This window comes from Eulemur rufifrons, chromosome 20, assembly GCF_041146395.1.
Source record: "Eulemur rufifrons isolate Redbay chromosome 20, OSU_ERuf_1, whole genome shotgun sequence".
Taxonomy (NCBI): Eukaryota; Metazoa; Chordata; class Mammalia; order Primates; family Lemuridae; genus Eulemur; species Eulemur rufifrons.
The window spans coordinates 4,867,283-4,880,922 of NC_091002.1; the positions used below are offsets into that span (position 1 = coordinate 4,867,283).

At 49.0% G+C, this 13,640-nt stretch overlaps 1 protein-coding gene across 11 annotated transcripts in view; it reads left to right on the forward strand.

Annotated features, from left to right (window-relative positions):
• The window catches only part of PIGG (phosphatidylinositol glycan anchor biosynthesis class G (EMM blood group)), a 38,644-nt gene that overhangs the window by 17,286 nt on the left and 7,718 nt on the right, over nt 1-13,640 (forward strand). For 5 of the 11 annotated variants that reach the window (XM_069496499.1, XM_069496502.1, XM_069496497.1 and 2 more), the window contains 5 exons: nt 2,834-3,051; nt 3,373-3,654; nt 5,107-5,561; nt 8,937-9,128; nt 12,571-12,880. In XM_069496499.1, coding sequence (XP_069352600.1) covers nt 2,834-3,051; nt 3,373-3,654; nt 5,107-5,561; nt 8,937-9,128; nt 12,571-12,880 — 1,457 coding nt within the window. The remainder of the gene's footprint in view (nt 1-2,833; nt 3,052-3,372; nt 3,655-5,106; nt 5,562-8,936; nt 9,129-12,570; nt 12,881-13,640) is intronic. The other 6 variants (XM_069496500.1, XM_069496498.1, XR_011236427.1 and 3 more) reach the window with 5 other exon arrangements.

Below are 13,640 nucleotides of genomic sequence, written 5' to 3' on the forward strand. Positions count from 1 at the left end.
GGCCGGCTGGTGCGGGTGAGGGGCTGCAGATAAGAGATGCAGCAGCTCCGCTGGCGGTGGGAAGTGGACTGGGTCTGAGATGGATGCGGGGCCAAGAGAGGGCGTTTTGTTTTTATTTTTAGGCTGGAAGACACTTGGGGTCTTTATATACCCGTAGAAATAATCCAGGAGAGGAGAGTGCACCTCCCTGGGATGTTTCCAGATCATTTACTCTGACACATCCAGCTTCATCAAAATAACATTATGGACACTAGGATTCCTTTGAGAGTCTGGAGGCGGTGGGCTTCTATTTTGAGGCAGCATTTAATGCGATGTTGGCAGGTTTTCCTACTTGAAGTAGTGACAAATAGTACTACCAAATAGAGTGAACACTGTGAGTTTGCGCAGAGACGTAAACTGACCTCCTTGAGTCACGTGTGGAAGCCCGAGTCACCTGCCAGCTGAGGAATGGTTGGGAACCAGACGTAGTAAGTGGAGGAGAACTCTCGGTCCTCAGACGGGCCACCCAGGGCACTTTGTTGAAGATGAGGCCTGGCCACAACGCGCCTTGCAGTCTAGACCAGGCATAGATGCTACTTTTATTTATTTATTTATTTATTTATTTTTCAAAAATAGTATTAGCTTCTTAGCTTTTGCATATTTACTGTTTCATTAATGTGTCCTTTTTTCTATACTAGCAAGCAATAAAAACACCAACAAAAACAAAAAAAAACATTGGAGGGATTGTTGGCCTCTTTCAGAAACAGTAGGGTAGAGAGAAACCCAGAACTGATGGATGAGGAAGGAAATGAACCTGTTAAATGAACATAGGACTGTTCTTTGGCTGAGAAAACGGTCATGGGGTCTCACACCCCAGGAAGCCTGTTGTCCACGCGGTCAGTGATCATGTTTCCCGAGACAAACTCGGGTACGTGTTCTGATGCTGAAATATATTTTAGAAGCCACGACAAGGCCTGCAAAGCCCCTCCGTGGTACCCAGCTGGTCTGACATCTCCCCATCTGGCTGTCTTTCGGTTCTAGTGGGACCAGCTTCTTCTCACCTCAGAATCTTTGCACGTGCTGTTCCCACCAACGGGGTGCTCCTCCCCAGTTTTCCAGCTTGTTAATTCCTGGGCATCCTTTACATTTCAGCTTAAATATTGGGACCTTTCTTGTCCCCCACCCCGCCTCCCAGCCTAAAATTGGTTCCTCCCCGTTACCGAAAGTCTCTCGTTACACGCTACTTTTCCTTCGTGTGACGTGATCACACTTTGTAATTGCACGTGTGCATGTGCGTTAACCCTGCAGGATCCAAGCAGGCAGGGACTGTACCTGTTGGCTCACTGTTGTATATTTCTTGCCCCTTGCACGGCACCTGGCACGTAGTCAGTGCTCAGTAAATATTTGGATGCATGTATAGGTGTCCCTCGTGTCTCTGTGACTCCTTGATAGAGAGGCAGTGGGGTATAGACTCATGCCCCCCTGTGTCTCTGTAACTCCAGGGTGGTGGGGTGTGGACAGAGGTTTCCCCCACTCCTGGCTGGTGGGTATAGCAGTTAAGGGTGCCAGCCCTGCAGCCAGACTACCTGAGTTCCCACTCCAGCTTTTACCAAGGAGCTCTGTGACCTGGGCAGGCGATTTGCCCTCCGTGTCTCAGTCCCCCCCTCTGAAGAACAGGTGTGGTACTCATCCTTGCCTCATAGGGTCATTCAGGGGATGAAAGGAGTCAGCTGCTCAGAGAGGTGCCAGGCATTGGCACTCAGTACAGGTCATTAGTGCCAGCTTTAGTGAAGGGCCCACAGGGGTTAGGCTTCATGCTCAGGGACTTATGCCACAGGACCCTGGACCCCAGCATCCAGGGCACTTGCAACAGCTCCTCTGTCACTGTGGTGATGGGGGAGGCCTGAGGGCGTGCTCACAGTGTCCTTGGTGTAGTGTCCTGTTGGATGGCGCAAGGCTGATAGGCGTAGCTGAGACTAGCCTTGGCGTGGCTCTGCTGAAGCAGGATGTGCATGTTAAATACCAGGGAGTCTTGGAAAGGAGGTTCTTGCTTTGCAGACCAGTCTAGTCAAAAGTGAGTGTGGTCCAGGCAAAGACTCAAGACCGGCCAGCCCTGGGCAAGGTCACATCAGCCGCGACCTTGAGCAGCACGCCATGTCATCTAAAGGGGGAGACAGCAGCAACGAGGGCTAGGCTCATGCAGGAGCAGAGCATCCACACTGGGGACACAGCTTGCCAACACGAGCAGGGGGAGGCTCGGAAACTGCTGTCCTTTCCCGAAGAGGACTTGTGAGGAAGTGAACCCAGGTTCAAGGGTGGGTGGTGTTAGTGCAGGGAAGAAGGGCCTGGACTGGGAAGTGGGCTGGCAGAGAAGGGGTCTGGCCCCTGCCAGCCCAGTCCTCACACGGCGCTGCAAGGATTAGAGAGGTTCTGTAGAGCCGTGGGGTGTTAACGTGGTGCATTTCAGCACTGTTTTTATATTGCACAGGAAGAAGAGAAGAGCGGAAAGAGACAAAGAGAGAAGGGTGAGGAGGAGGTCAGACCAGGTGAGGGAGGTAGCGAAAGACCCGGCAAAGCAGTGGGCAGACACTTGTGTCCTTGCGTGTGCCAAGGCCCACAGGCCCTGCAGTGCTGGGGCTGACAGACCAGCACCCTCAGCTTTTAGGGTTTTACTGCAGGTGCTGCTGCCCCTCTCCCCGCAGGAGTAGTTCATCTTTATTAGGTGTCAGTCCCAAGAATGAAGACTTTATCATATGCCATGAATAACTGCATACTTTGAATTTATATGCACATATGTATATCCATGATATGTGTGTGTGTGTGTGTGTGTGTAACCTTTCTGTCTGCTTGATAGATCCTGGATTTGAGCAATTTAAAGTGTCGGAGAAGATGCATGGGAACTGGATCAAACTGTACTTGGAGGAAAATAATTCAGAAGTCCTTTTCAACCTGGGGACCAAGGTTCTCAGGCAATACCTGGATGCTCTGAAGACCCTCAGTCTGTCCTTGAGCACACAAGTGGCCCAGTATGACATCTACTCCATGATGGTGGGGACTGCTGTGGTTTTGGAGGTACAGATGCTCACATAGAGTCATGGCTCATGTGTTAAATTGATTTGATAACTCAGCCAAAATATTATAGTTTACAATATATATGTTGGTGTTACTAAAAATGGAAAAATACTAATTTTCTTGTCTTTTTCATTGTGTGTCCTGATTTATGACAATGCACAAAGTATTGTCGGGTATCAAGTGGCTTCACTGGCTACAGGTGATAAAAAATCAAGCCACATGTGGTAGTTAATTAGAAATAACCTTTTATTAGGCTCTCTATAATAAGTAGGTTTGTTCACGCCCAGCAATCTGTAGACACTGCCGTTGTTTCTGTCCCAGGTTCTCACCCTGCTTCTGCTCAGCATCCCGCAGGCGCTGCGCAGAAAGGCTGAGCTGGACGTTCCACTGTCTTCTCCGGTGTTTTCCCTGCTCTTTTATTTGATGTTCCTGGTTCTGTCAGCCATTCATGTCATCGTGTGCACCTCTGCCGAGAGCTCATGCTACTTCTGTGGCCTCCCGTGGCTGGCGGCGTGTGGAGTGATGGCGTTGATCTCTGCGCTGCTCTGTGCGATCGTGTCTGTTCTGACCAAGATGTTCGTCCGTGGAAATCTCCCGAGTAAGGTATGACTGGTTCCTGGGAGTACGACATTGTCTTTCTGCACAGGCTGCTGTTGCTATTTCAGCCGGTCTTTCATTTCTCAGATGCTAGTCGAACACCTGGTGCGTGCCAGGCGCGGTGGGGCAGGGCACGGCGGGGGGGTACTCTGAGCAGCCCTGCCAGGCCTCTGGGTGTCCTGACACAGGTGTCCAGAGCTGTGTCAGGAGGTCACATGCCTTAATTCTTGCTTAGAAAAACAGTGTTCCTGCAACTATAACAAAGGTGTTTGTAAAGAGCTGCCTGCCACAGAGGAGCAGGCACCCCACTGATGGGGCGCACGAACCAGACCAGCTCTCCACAGAGGTGTCTGAGCTGCAGCCAAGGGAAGAAGAAACAGGCAGCTGGTTGGACACTGGGGAGGATCAAAGGGAGGCTTGGTCTTCCTAACTCATCCCCTCGTTTTGGGAATCTACTCTTTCTCATAAGTCAGGATTTCTTTTCAAGGCTGGCGTTTTTCACTGGAATCCCTAGTCTTTGGCCTCTGCACCTCCGTTCATTAGCTGGGTGGTGGTGGCTGGGCAGTGAGGGAGGGGTGGATGGCCGCAGTCAGGTCCACAGTGCTGGAGCCCAGGACCAATGGGCCCAGTTCAGTGACTGCAGGCCTTACCCCCCTGCCCATGCCTGTGTAGCTCTCATCCCCTCCCCTTGTCACAGGGCCCTCAGAGGCCCTTTGGGTTTCCCTAGAGCTGGGATTACCTTTGCCCAGAGTGGCATCCCTGGGGCCTAGCTAGGGTCACGGTATCTCCCTCTCTATTGTACCCAGCTGTACAATAAATAGTTATCAAAAAGAATAAGTGACAGTAATTGAGTCCTCATCTTTAATTTTAATGTTTTAAGTTAGTGTATTTAAAGGATAGTACTGTGATGCCAACTTTGTTATTTCAACAGGATTAACCATTTCAGTGGAAACTTCTGGATTGCTGGAAAATTCATGGAGAAATTATATGTCTCGTTTGGTAGAATGTATCATTGGGATTCTTTGGTTTTAAGCAGCAGGAACTGGCCATGGCCAGCTGAAGCCCTGGGCTCTGCAAAGGCACAGAGGATGGGGTGTGGAGGGCCAACAGGAGCCACTGGAAGAGCTCTTTGGTCTCCATCACCGCCCAGAGGGGTCTAACCATTTTCAGGCTCTTTTTTGCTCATCTTGGAACTGGCAGTACAGTGTGAGGACAACTGACTGACCGTGCTGTGTCCGTGTCCCCCTGGCTGGGGGAGCGCATTTTCACTCCCCCAAGTTGTATCCTGGGAGGAGGGGCTGTCCCACTGAAGTGGAAAGGGCCGCAGCAGAGCTGGGGGGCAGGTCTTGGGCGTGAGGAACAGCAGGTGTCTGTTGCAGGGGATTATTTATTGTGCAGACAGCAAGATGTGTGTAATTTTCAGATTATCTCTTACATAATGCATTTTCCTTTTTACAGAATCCAGCTCATCCCAACTCAGGGTGGTCAGAGTTAGACCTTCTGATGGTGTTTGGGACGGTGGGCCACGTCCTGAGTTTGGGTGCCAGCAGCTTTGTGGAGGAGGAACACCAGACCTGGTACTTCCTCGTGAACACCCTGTGTCTAGCTCTTAGTCAAGAAATCTACAGAAGCTACTTTCTGAGAGATGATGGTGAGCCGCAGTGTTGCTTCCATGTGGAACAAGGGTTTGCTGGTGCCACGCCAGCGTTGCAGGACAGGACCAGCTGTGACACGCGGGAGCAGGACAGAGTGCACATGAGCTCCTCTCTCTCAGAAGTGCTCAGAGGCTGGGAGAAGTGGATGGTGCTGGCCAGTCCATGGCTGATACTGGCCTGCTGCCGGCTGCTGCGCTCGCTGAACCAGACAGGCGTGCAGTGGGCCCACCGGCCTGACCTCGGCCACTGGCTCACCAGGTGAGAGCACGCGCCCGTGGCCGCAGGCTGGACCTACCACAGCTGGCCGATCGCACACTAGGCTCTTCTGTTTCTAAATTTAGTTCATTTTCCATATTAAGAAGGGGATAATGTTTGAGATCTGAAAAATAGGAAAATACACCAAAACCCATGAATCAATGTTAAAAGGTGAATTTATTTTGAAGCTAGCCTAATAGGTATGTTTTATTAATGCTGAGTCGCTGTAATTGTTCATGATTGAAAGCCTGTGAGTTTTAAAATGACCATGGTAGTAAAGATACAGTTTTGGGGGCCAGCTCACTGGTGGCTTGTTTGGACTACCGCTGCCTATGCTCTGGGCCGTGGCCCGTGCACCGTGCCCTTACTTGTCGCACCCCTGCTGATGGTCCCCACGAAGCAGCTGTGGAGCGGGACTAGGCCAGCCAGGCACGGTGGGACAGGGCCTCTGTGGGCAGCTCTGCCCTTCGCCCGCCCTGGTCTCTCTCCCCATCCCTGAAAGGGGCAGAGCCAAGTGGGGGAACCTTCAGCCACCTCCTGAGCCTGTCACCAGTGACTGGAAAACCTAAGAAGGAGGGAGGATTTGAAATAAGGAGTGAAGTAAATAGAAGAAACTTGAAACTTGAAAAAAATCAAGATTTGACTGTATTTAAAATTGTAATTGTCTAGCAATGAAGACTTAGGAAACTAAAGTGAAAACAGCAAAATGAGAGAATACTCACAGTGAGAGGTACGTACAGGGAGCTGACTGCTGTGAGCAGCGTCCGTCAAAACTGGTAGCAGAAAGGAGAGGGAAGTGCGCACTGCTGGTGATTCGGGCACTGCACGTTAGGTGACGAGGTGATGCTTTGGACCTGTTAAGACAGAGAAACAAAAATAAATGATAAAACCCAGTCTCGGTGAGCGTGTGAGGGTTGCTAGGGCCATATTACTGGCATAGTTCTTTTGGAAGATACTTGGAAATTCACATCCAAAGCTATGAAATTATGGATTCCTCTGACCAAGTAATTCTTATGGGAAATTTCTCTTAAGTATTAGCTAAATTAGCCAAGCCTTGGTAAGCCCATTCATCACAGGTCAGCATCCTTCAGGCGCCTGCCTGCTGTGTGCCGGCACCTCTCATTTGCTCAGCAGCCCTGGGGAGAGGACGTAGTTGTACCCACTTCAGAGGTGAGGAGGCTGAGAGGGAGTGCAGCTAGCGGGAAGCCGTGTGGGGCGTGCTGGCCTCGGAGTCAGAGCCTGGGTGCCTGGAGCGGCTGGCTGCATTATGGACCTCTGGGTCCTGGAATAGCACAGTAACACCTCGTTTCTTATTTTTCTGGAAAATTGAAGCACTGGGAGAGAATTGGCTGGCTGCCACAGATGCACTAAGCGTGTGCGCGGCAAGTCCCTCGGGGCGTGCAGCGCTGCCTGAGGCTCGCTCTGGGCCTTCCCGCATGTCAGTCTCCCTGTGCTGCTAGATCACTCCCACCGATTCGTAAAGAGGACTCTGTTTGCACCTCCTGGCAACCTTCCACTCCTCGAAAGGTGTCTAAACCTGCTTCACTATTGCTTTTGTTTTCCAACTGTGACATAACAGTAGCCCCCATCCGTAGTTCTGCTTACCCGAGGTCAACCATGGTCTGAAAAGACCACATTCGTATAACTTTCATTACAGTATATTGTTACAATTATTGTTAGTTATTAATCTCGTGCCTAATTTATAAATTTAACTTTACTATATATGTATATATAGGAAATAACTACATATACATATATGTATATATGATTTGGTACTTTCTGCAGTTTCAGGCATCCACTGGGGGTCGTAGAACATACCTGCTACGGTTAAGGGGGGACTACTACTGTGTAACAATCCAGAACAGTGTGTAAAAATACATACGATTTAAAGAGTGATAATAAACAAACGCCCAGGTACCCCCTCCCAGATAAGGCCCATGATGTGGCTCCCGTCTGCCCCTCCCTTCTCAGAGCCCCGTCCTGACACTGGCAATGTCTTTCTTCAGCGTTTTCTTTTCTTTTTTATTTTATTTATTTATTTATTTATTTATTTTGAGGCAAAGTCTCACTCTGTTGCCCGGGCTAGAGTGCCGTGGCGTCACCCTAGCTCACAGCAACCTCAAACTTCTGGGCTCAAGCGATCCTCTTGCCTCAGCCTCCCGAGTAGCTGGGACTACAGGCATGTGCCACCATGCCCAGCTAATTTTTTCTATATATTTTTAGTTGTCCAGCTAATTTCTTTCTATTTTTAATAGAGACGGGGTCTCACTCTTGCTCAGGCTGGTCTCAAACTCCCGAGCTCAAACGATCTGCCCACCTCAGCCTCCCAGAGTGTCCTCAGCATTTTCTGAAATAGTTTTTCCATTTGTGTGTATGCCTTGGCAGAATATTGACTTGTGCTTTAACGGCTATTAACTTTCTGGGCTTTGACTTGTGAGTGTCAGTCAGTAAAACAGAAGGGACGCTGGCCTTCCCAATGTTCCCACTTGGGCTGAGGTAGCAGGCTGGCGGCAGGACCAGGCAGCGCCTGCACCACGGAGGCAGGGGCAGGGCCTCAGGCTCTGTCCTCAGGTGAGCTGTCAACTGCCGCACCATCTCCTCACCCAGGAGCAGGGGACGGCAGATGCCCGAGGGTGAGAGGGTCTACTGAGTTGATCCGTGTTGCTGAGTAATGGGAGAGGGCTGGAGCCAGGAGGTGAGCTGGGTGTACTCAGGCAAATACGAGGCTGCCCCAGAAGAGGGTGTCAGGGGACAAGAGGACTGTTTTAAGTGTCACTACCTGGCCTTTGATCATCCGGAGCTGAGGTGGGGCCCTGGGTAATGAAAGATGAAGACTTCAGGTTGCCAGTCTATTATGTGTTACATTTTAAGAACCTTTGTGTGAGGCCGGGCGCAGTGGCTCACACCTATAATCCTAGCGCTCTGGGAGGCCGAGGTGGCAGGATCGCTCGAGGTCTAGAGTTCGAGACCAGACTGAGCAAGAGTGAGACCCTGTCTCTACTAAAAAATAGAAATAAATTATCTGGACAACTTAAAATATATAGAAAAAATTAACCGGGCATGGTGGCACATGCCTGTAGTCCCAGTGCCTCGGGAGGCTGAGGCAGAAGGATTGCTTAAGCCCAGGAGTTTGAGGTTGCTGTGAGCTAGGCTGAAGCCATGGCACTTTAGCCAAGGCAAAAGAGCAAGACTTTGTCTCAAAAAAAAAAAAAAAAAAAAAAAGAACCTTTGTGTGAGTTTCAAAAACCAACAATTTCATTTTATTTTTACATTTCAGGAAAATCTGTTATTTTTAATGTAGTTCTTTGAAAACCACTTGGTGTAGATTGATAGCATCACTATTTGGTAGTAATTTTGGCATTTTCCATCTTATTTCAGCTCTGATCACAAAGCGGAGCTCTCGGTCCTGGCCGCCCTCTCCCTCCTTGTGACTTTCACGTTGGTTCAGAGGGGCTGCTCCCCCGTGTCCAAGGCGGCCTTGGCGCTGGGGCTGCTGGGCGTCTATTGCTACAGGGCGGCCATTGGGAATGTGCTGTTCCCGTGGCAGCAGGACAACAGAGACATTTCAAAGTAAGTGAAGTAAGTGCACGGGCAGACACAGCGGTGTGCTTGTAGATCTATTTTAATATTTTATGTTCTAAAAGAAAGCCATGCCAGTCTCTAGAGCACTGGGGTTTGGTGTTTGTTAGTTGGCAGCTACTAGAGCCTAAGAAAACCTCAATTAACTGCTTTGTTAGTGCCTTTTTTTTAGGGAGACAGACAACTTGGAAGTAATATCATTGAAACTTATTTTTTCAATTAAAAATAAAACCTCCAGGGTGTAAGACAGACATACAGATGAGCATAGACTGAGGTCTAAGCTAATGGCAACATGCAGTTGCAGGGTTCAGTTTTGCTCAGTCACAGTGTTACGGCAGTAATACAGGTGACAACGGTGGTTGGGAAATGAGGCATGCTAGAGAATTCAGCTGTCCCTGTGGTTGTCAGCGAGCTCCTGTAAGGGGCCAGGAGCTCACGCCAGTGGAGCATGTGCATGCTGACTGGGAGGGCTCAGTCATGAATACCTTGTTCTGCGTGCCAAAGTGGCTGCTTTTCTGTTTTTAATGGTGCTGTGGTGAAACAGACTCCCTCCCACTCCCGAGGGCTGGGTTGAGCAGAGGCCATTCTGGAGGGAAGTTTGGAAAACACGGCTAACCCTCTGGCACGGCCTCCCTCTGCCAAGTTTATCTCAAGAAAACAAGCGGAGGAGAGCCTGGGAATGGGATGCAAGCATGCTCGCTGAAGGGTCCTTTACAATCGCAAAAAGTAAAGACAAGGCGGTTATCTAGCAAATAGTAAGGTGATCCTCTCAGTCGTGTCGAAGTTTCATAAGGAATCCTGGAGCTGTTGGGTGGTACGTTTCCACAGGGCACAGAACCACGCGCTGGGACAGTAGGCTGCGAAACTGCAGCGTGACCCCAGCTTGCCAAGTGTGTGCGTGTCTTCTTTCGTATTTATGTGAAAGACTGAATACGTAACATGTTGGCTGTGGTTATATTTAGGATCTGGGATAATAGGAGGCTCGTAACCTTCCTTTTTACTCATTTTTGTACCTTACAGATGTCTAGAATTAATAAGTATGGCTTTTATAATCAGAGGAGAGGGCAAGGTGAGAGCTGAGGGTCTGGCCAGGCTGTGGGCGGCTCTGGGGAGCATACCTGGAAACACCTGCTGACTGATATGAGGGTGATGGGGGTTGAGGTGACGCCAGGGGGCCTGGCTGAGGTGACGGCCATGTAGCAGGGAGGCCAGGTGGGGAAAGAATGGTGAGCTGCAGGTGCGGGGGGTGTTCTGTGGACACGTAGGCTGTTAACTTCGGAGTCTGAGACTTTGGGCAGATGTCAAGACCTGGATGTTACATTTAGGGGTGTTTCTTTAAATCTCAAAATGCAGCACGTGAATAAATTTCTCATTTCCTCTCAGATCTATGCACCTGATTTCAGCATCACTCATTTCAGGACTTTGATCATCTTACCTTACCTGCTTACTGCAGCATATACTTTGCTGGTGTCCAGAAAATAGCCAGTGTGCCTTTCTTTCAACATGCCCTGCTTGGTTCGCATTCTTCCTGTACGATGCTTCCACTCCTAGTCTCCCATCAGTGCTGATTCTGAATACGTCCTGGTTCCAGACCCACCCTGATGCTAGAGCCACCTTGGTTCTAGATCACGGTGACAGCTGCTGTTCTCCCTCAGCCCCCAGGTGCTGCCATTCCTTGGTGTTATAAATCCTTTGCATTCAACTCCTGACTCTCTTCTCCACTCAGAAGCCCGGGCTTGGCGGGAGTGGACGGTCGAGTTGCAGTGGTCCTGGGTGTGCAGGAATGGGCGCTGGCCAGTCAGGGCGAGGAGGAGGAGGGCCCACTGAGGGCGTCTGAAGATGCTCTCCCTCCTGTTCCCCTTCCAGCCCGCCCTGGCGTCCTCTCTTGATACAGAGGCCAGTCCCTTTTCTGCTTTGAAGCTTCTCCAGTGGTTCCAACCTTTGCAGATTTCTCCCTCCTTTGAGCCCACGTGGGCCTGTCATTCCCTCTCAAATTAGCACACAGCTGGGCCTGTGGGACTTGCCGTGTGCCTGAGCCCAGCTCATCAGCCGGGCGTGGCCCTCATGGCAGGCCACACTGCCGGGCACAGTGTGCACAGTGCTCAGACTGTTTGAATTAAACTGATCACAGTTCTGTTGTTTTTAAATATATAAACCTTTCTGAGAAAATCTGATGGAAAAATTCAGTTTTTTAAAAGTTATGTTTTATGGTGACATTTCATTTTCAAATTTATTTATTTATGATTATTTTAAATTATCAGCTTTTCTAGTGTATATAAAATATTTCATTTGCAAAATTTATTTAAAATATTATGTTTTAGGAATATATATGTTTTATAAGATGAAATTCTTTGGCATAGTATCATAGATTATATCCTTTACAGATTACCATAAAGGAAGTACTAAAATCCTTCATTCATAATAGTACTTAATATTTACTAAGCATGTACTATGCACCAAACACTTTATGTGCAGCCTCTTGTTTAATGCTACACCTTGTGAGGTGTAGATACCACTTTCTCTTCATTTCACAAATAACAAAGCCGAGCGTCAAAAGTCTTGCTTAACTTGCTCCCAACACCAGGGCTAGTCAGCAGCAGGCCTGGGCTGAACAAAGCCCCGCCTTTCCCCAGGGCCTGCAGTCAGAACCACCGCACCATCGCACGTGTGTGTGCAAACAACTGTGCGAGTACTTGTCTAAGGCTGCTTGATTGTGAACACGCTCACTTGTACAATTCGCATTCATGAACTTATGGAAGGTTTTTTTTTTTCTTTGTTTTGGAGATAGAGTCTCGCTCTATTGCCCGGGCTAGAGTGCCGTGGTATCAGCCTTGTCACAGCAACCTCAAACTCCTGGGTTCAAGCGATCCTCCTGCCTCAGCCTCCTGAGTAGCTGGGACTACAGGCACACACTACCAAGCCTGGCTGATTTTTTTCTATTTTTAGTAGAGATGGGGTTTTGCTCTTGCTCAGGCTGGTCTCAAACTCCTGACCTCAAGCGATCCTCTTGCCTCAGCTCTTGGAAGTTTCTGACTGAATTAGATCTTATACTAGTGCAGTGGTTTTCCAAATTAACTGTGCAAAGCAGGTGGATTTTTCTAGTGTGCTACAGGGCATAGCTTAGGTCTCGCCACCATGTGACCCTTAGGCCAAATGAGCAAGCTTTCCCTGAGGCCGACTCCGTCAGAGAAGGGCCCACTAGGACACACCTGTTGGCTGTGGTAGAGTGCTCCTCGGGCTGACGTGCAGAGGCAGACATGCGCACTTCCATGATATTCCTTGGGGGGCAGGGAGGGTGCCACGCTCATTTAGCCAGCCACACTGGCACATTTAGGTGTCATCTAAATAGACATGTGTATTTTTCGTGGGAAAATATGTATTTCAATTTTTCTAGCTGGTGCTAATGAATCTAACTTGTTTTGCTTTTTTTTAGGGGTATTATTGAAGCTCGTTTTGTTTATGTCTTTATCCTTGGCATTCTGTTCACGGGCACCAAAGACTTACTTAAATCTCAAGTCATTGCTGCAGACTTCAAAATCAAGACTGTAGGTTTATGGGAGATATATAGTGGATTAGTTCTTCTGGCAGCCTTGCTCTTTAGACCACACAATCTTCCAGTCTTAGCATTTAGTCTCTTGATTCAGACTGTCATGAGTAAATTCATCTGGAAGCCCCTGAGACACGATGCCGCTGAGATTACTGTAATGCATTATTGGTTCGGTCAAGCATTCTTCTATTTCCAGGTAGGTTTTCCTTATTACCGTGGGTAGAAGACTGTTGACTTTTTATATGTTATCTATTTTTTAGTTTTTCTTTGAGAAAATGTTACCATGAGTTGGAAAGTTATGTTTGTTCAGTGAAAGAACTGTCAGATGGCACGGTGAATTATGCTGAAATCTTACGTGTATTTTATAAGATAAAGTACAGTCAGTCATTTAAGACAGACATCCTAAGTGCTGAATGGAGTGTTGGTCTGCTGGGTCGGGCCTGGATTTGTTCATTACAGGCAGTTAGGGAAACATGCCATGTGTTTCTCTTGCTTTCTTCGGTGAATATAATACTTGTGCTCTCTCACGCCCTTTGCCCCTGGTATCAGGACTGTCCACACTGAGGACCGTTTGGTGACCCCACTTGGTTATTAGTCCCTAGAGCCTCGTGGGTCGTCAGGTCTTCTCTCCAGTGTTTGAAGACTCATCACAGACAAGCTCAAGCTTACCTTGGTTTTGCACAGGCGTAGATAAACAGCACCTGGACAGGTAGACAGGCCTTGAAGGTATCCAGTCCCATCCACCCTGCCAGCGTCCCCAGGAGAGTGGGTGCAGCCTAGTTGCCCTCCTGGCTCTGGCTCCCTGGCTGAATGACTTTGCTTCAGCTACCGAACACCTTGGGTTTACTTTCTTGTCTTGACAGCGAGGGTCTGTATTTCCTCTGTGTGCGCCAGCTTCTTCCCCTCCTCCGTCCAGTCCCAGGGGCGTGTCTGGTTCTGTCCTGACAGGTCGGCCA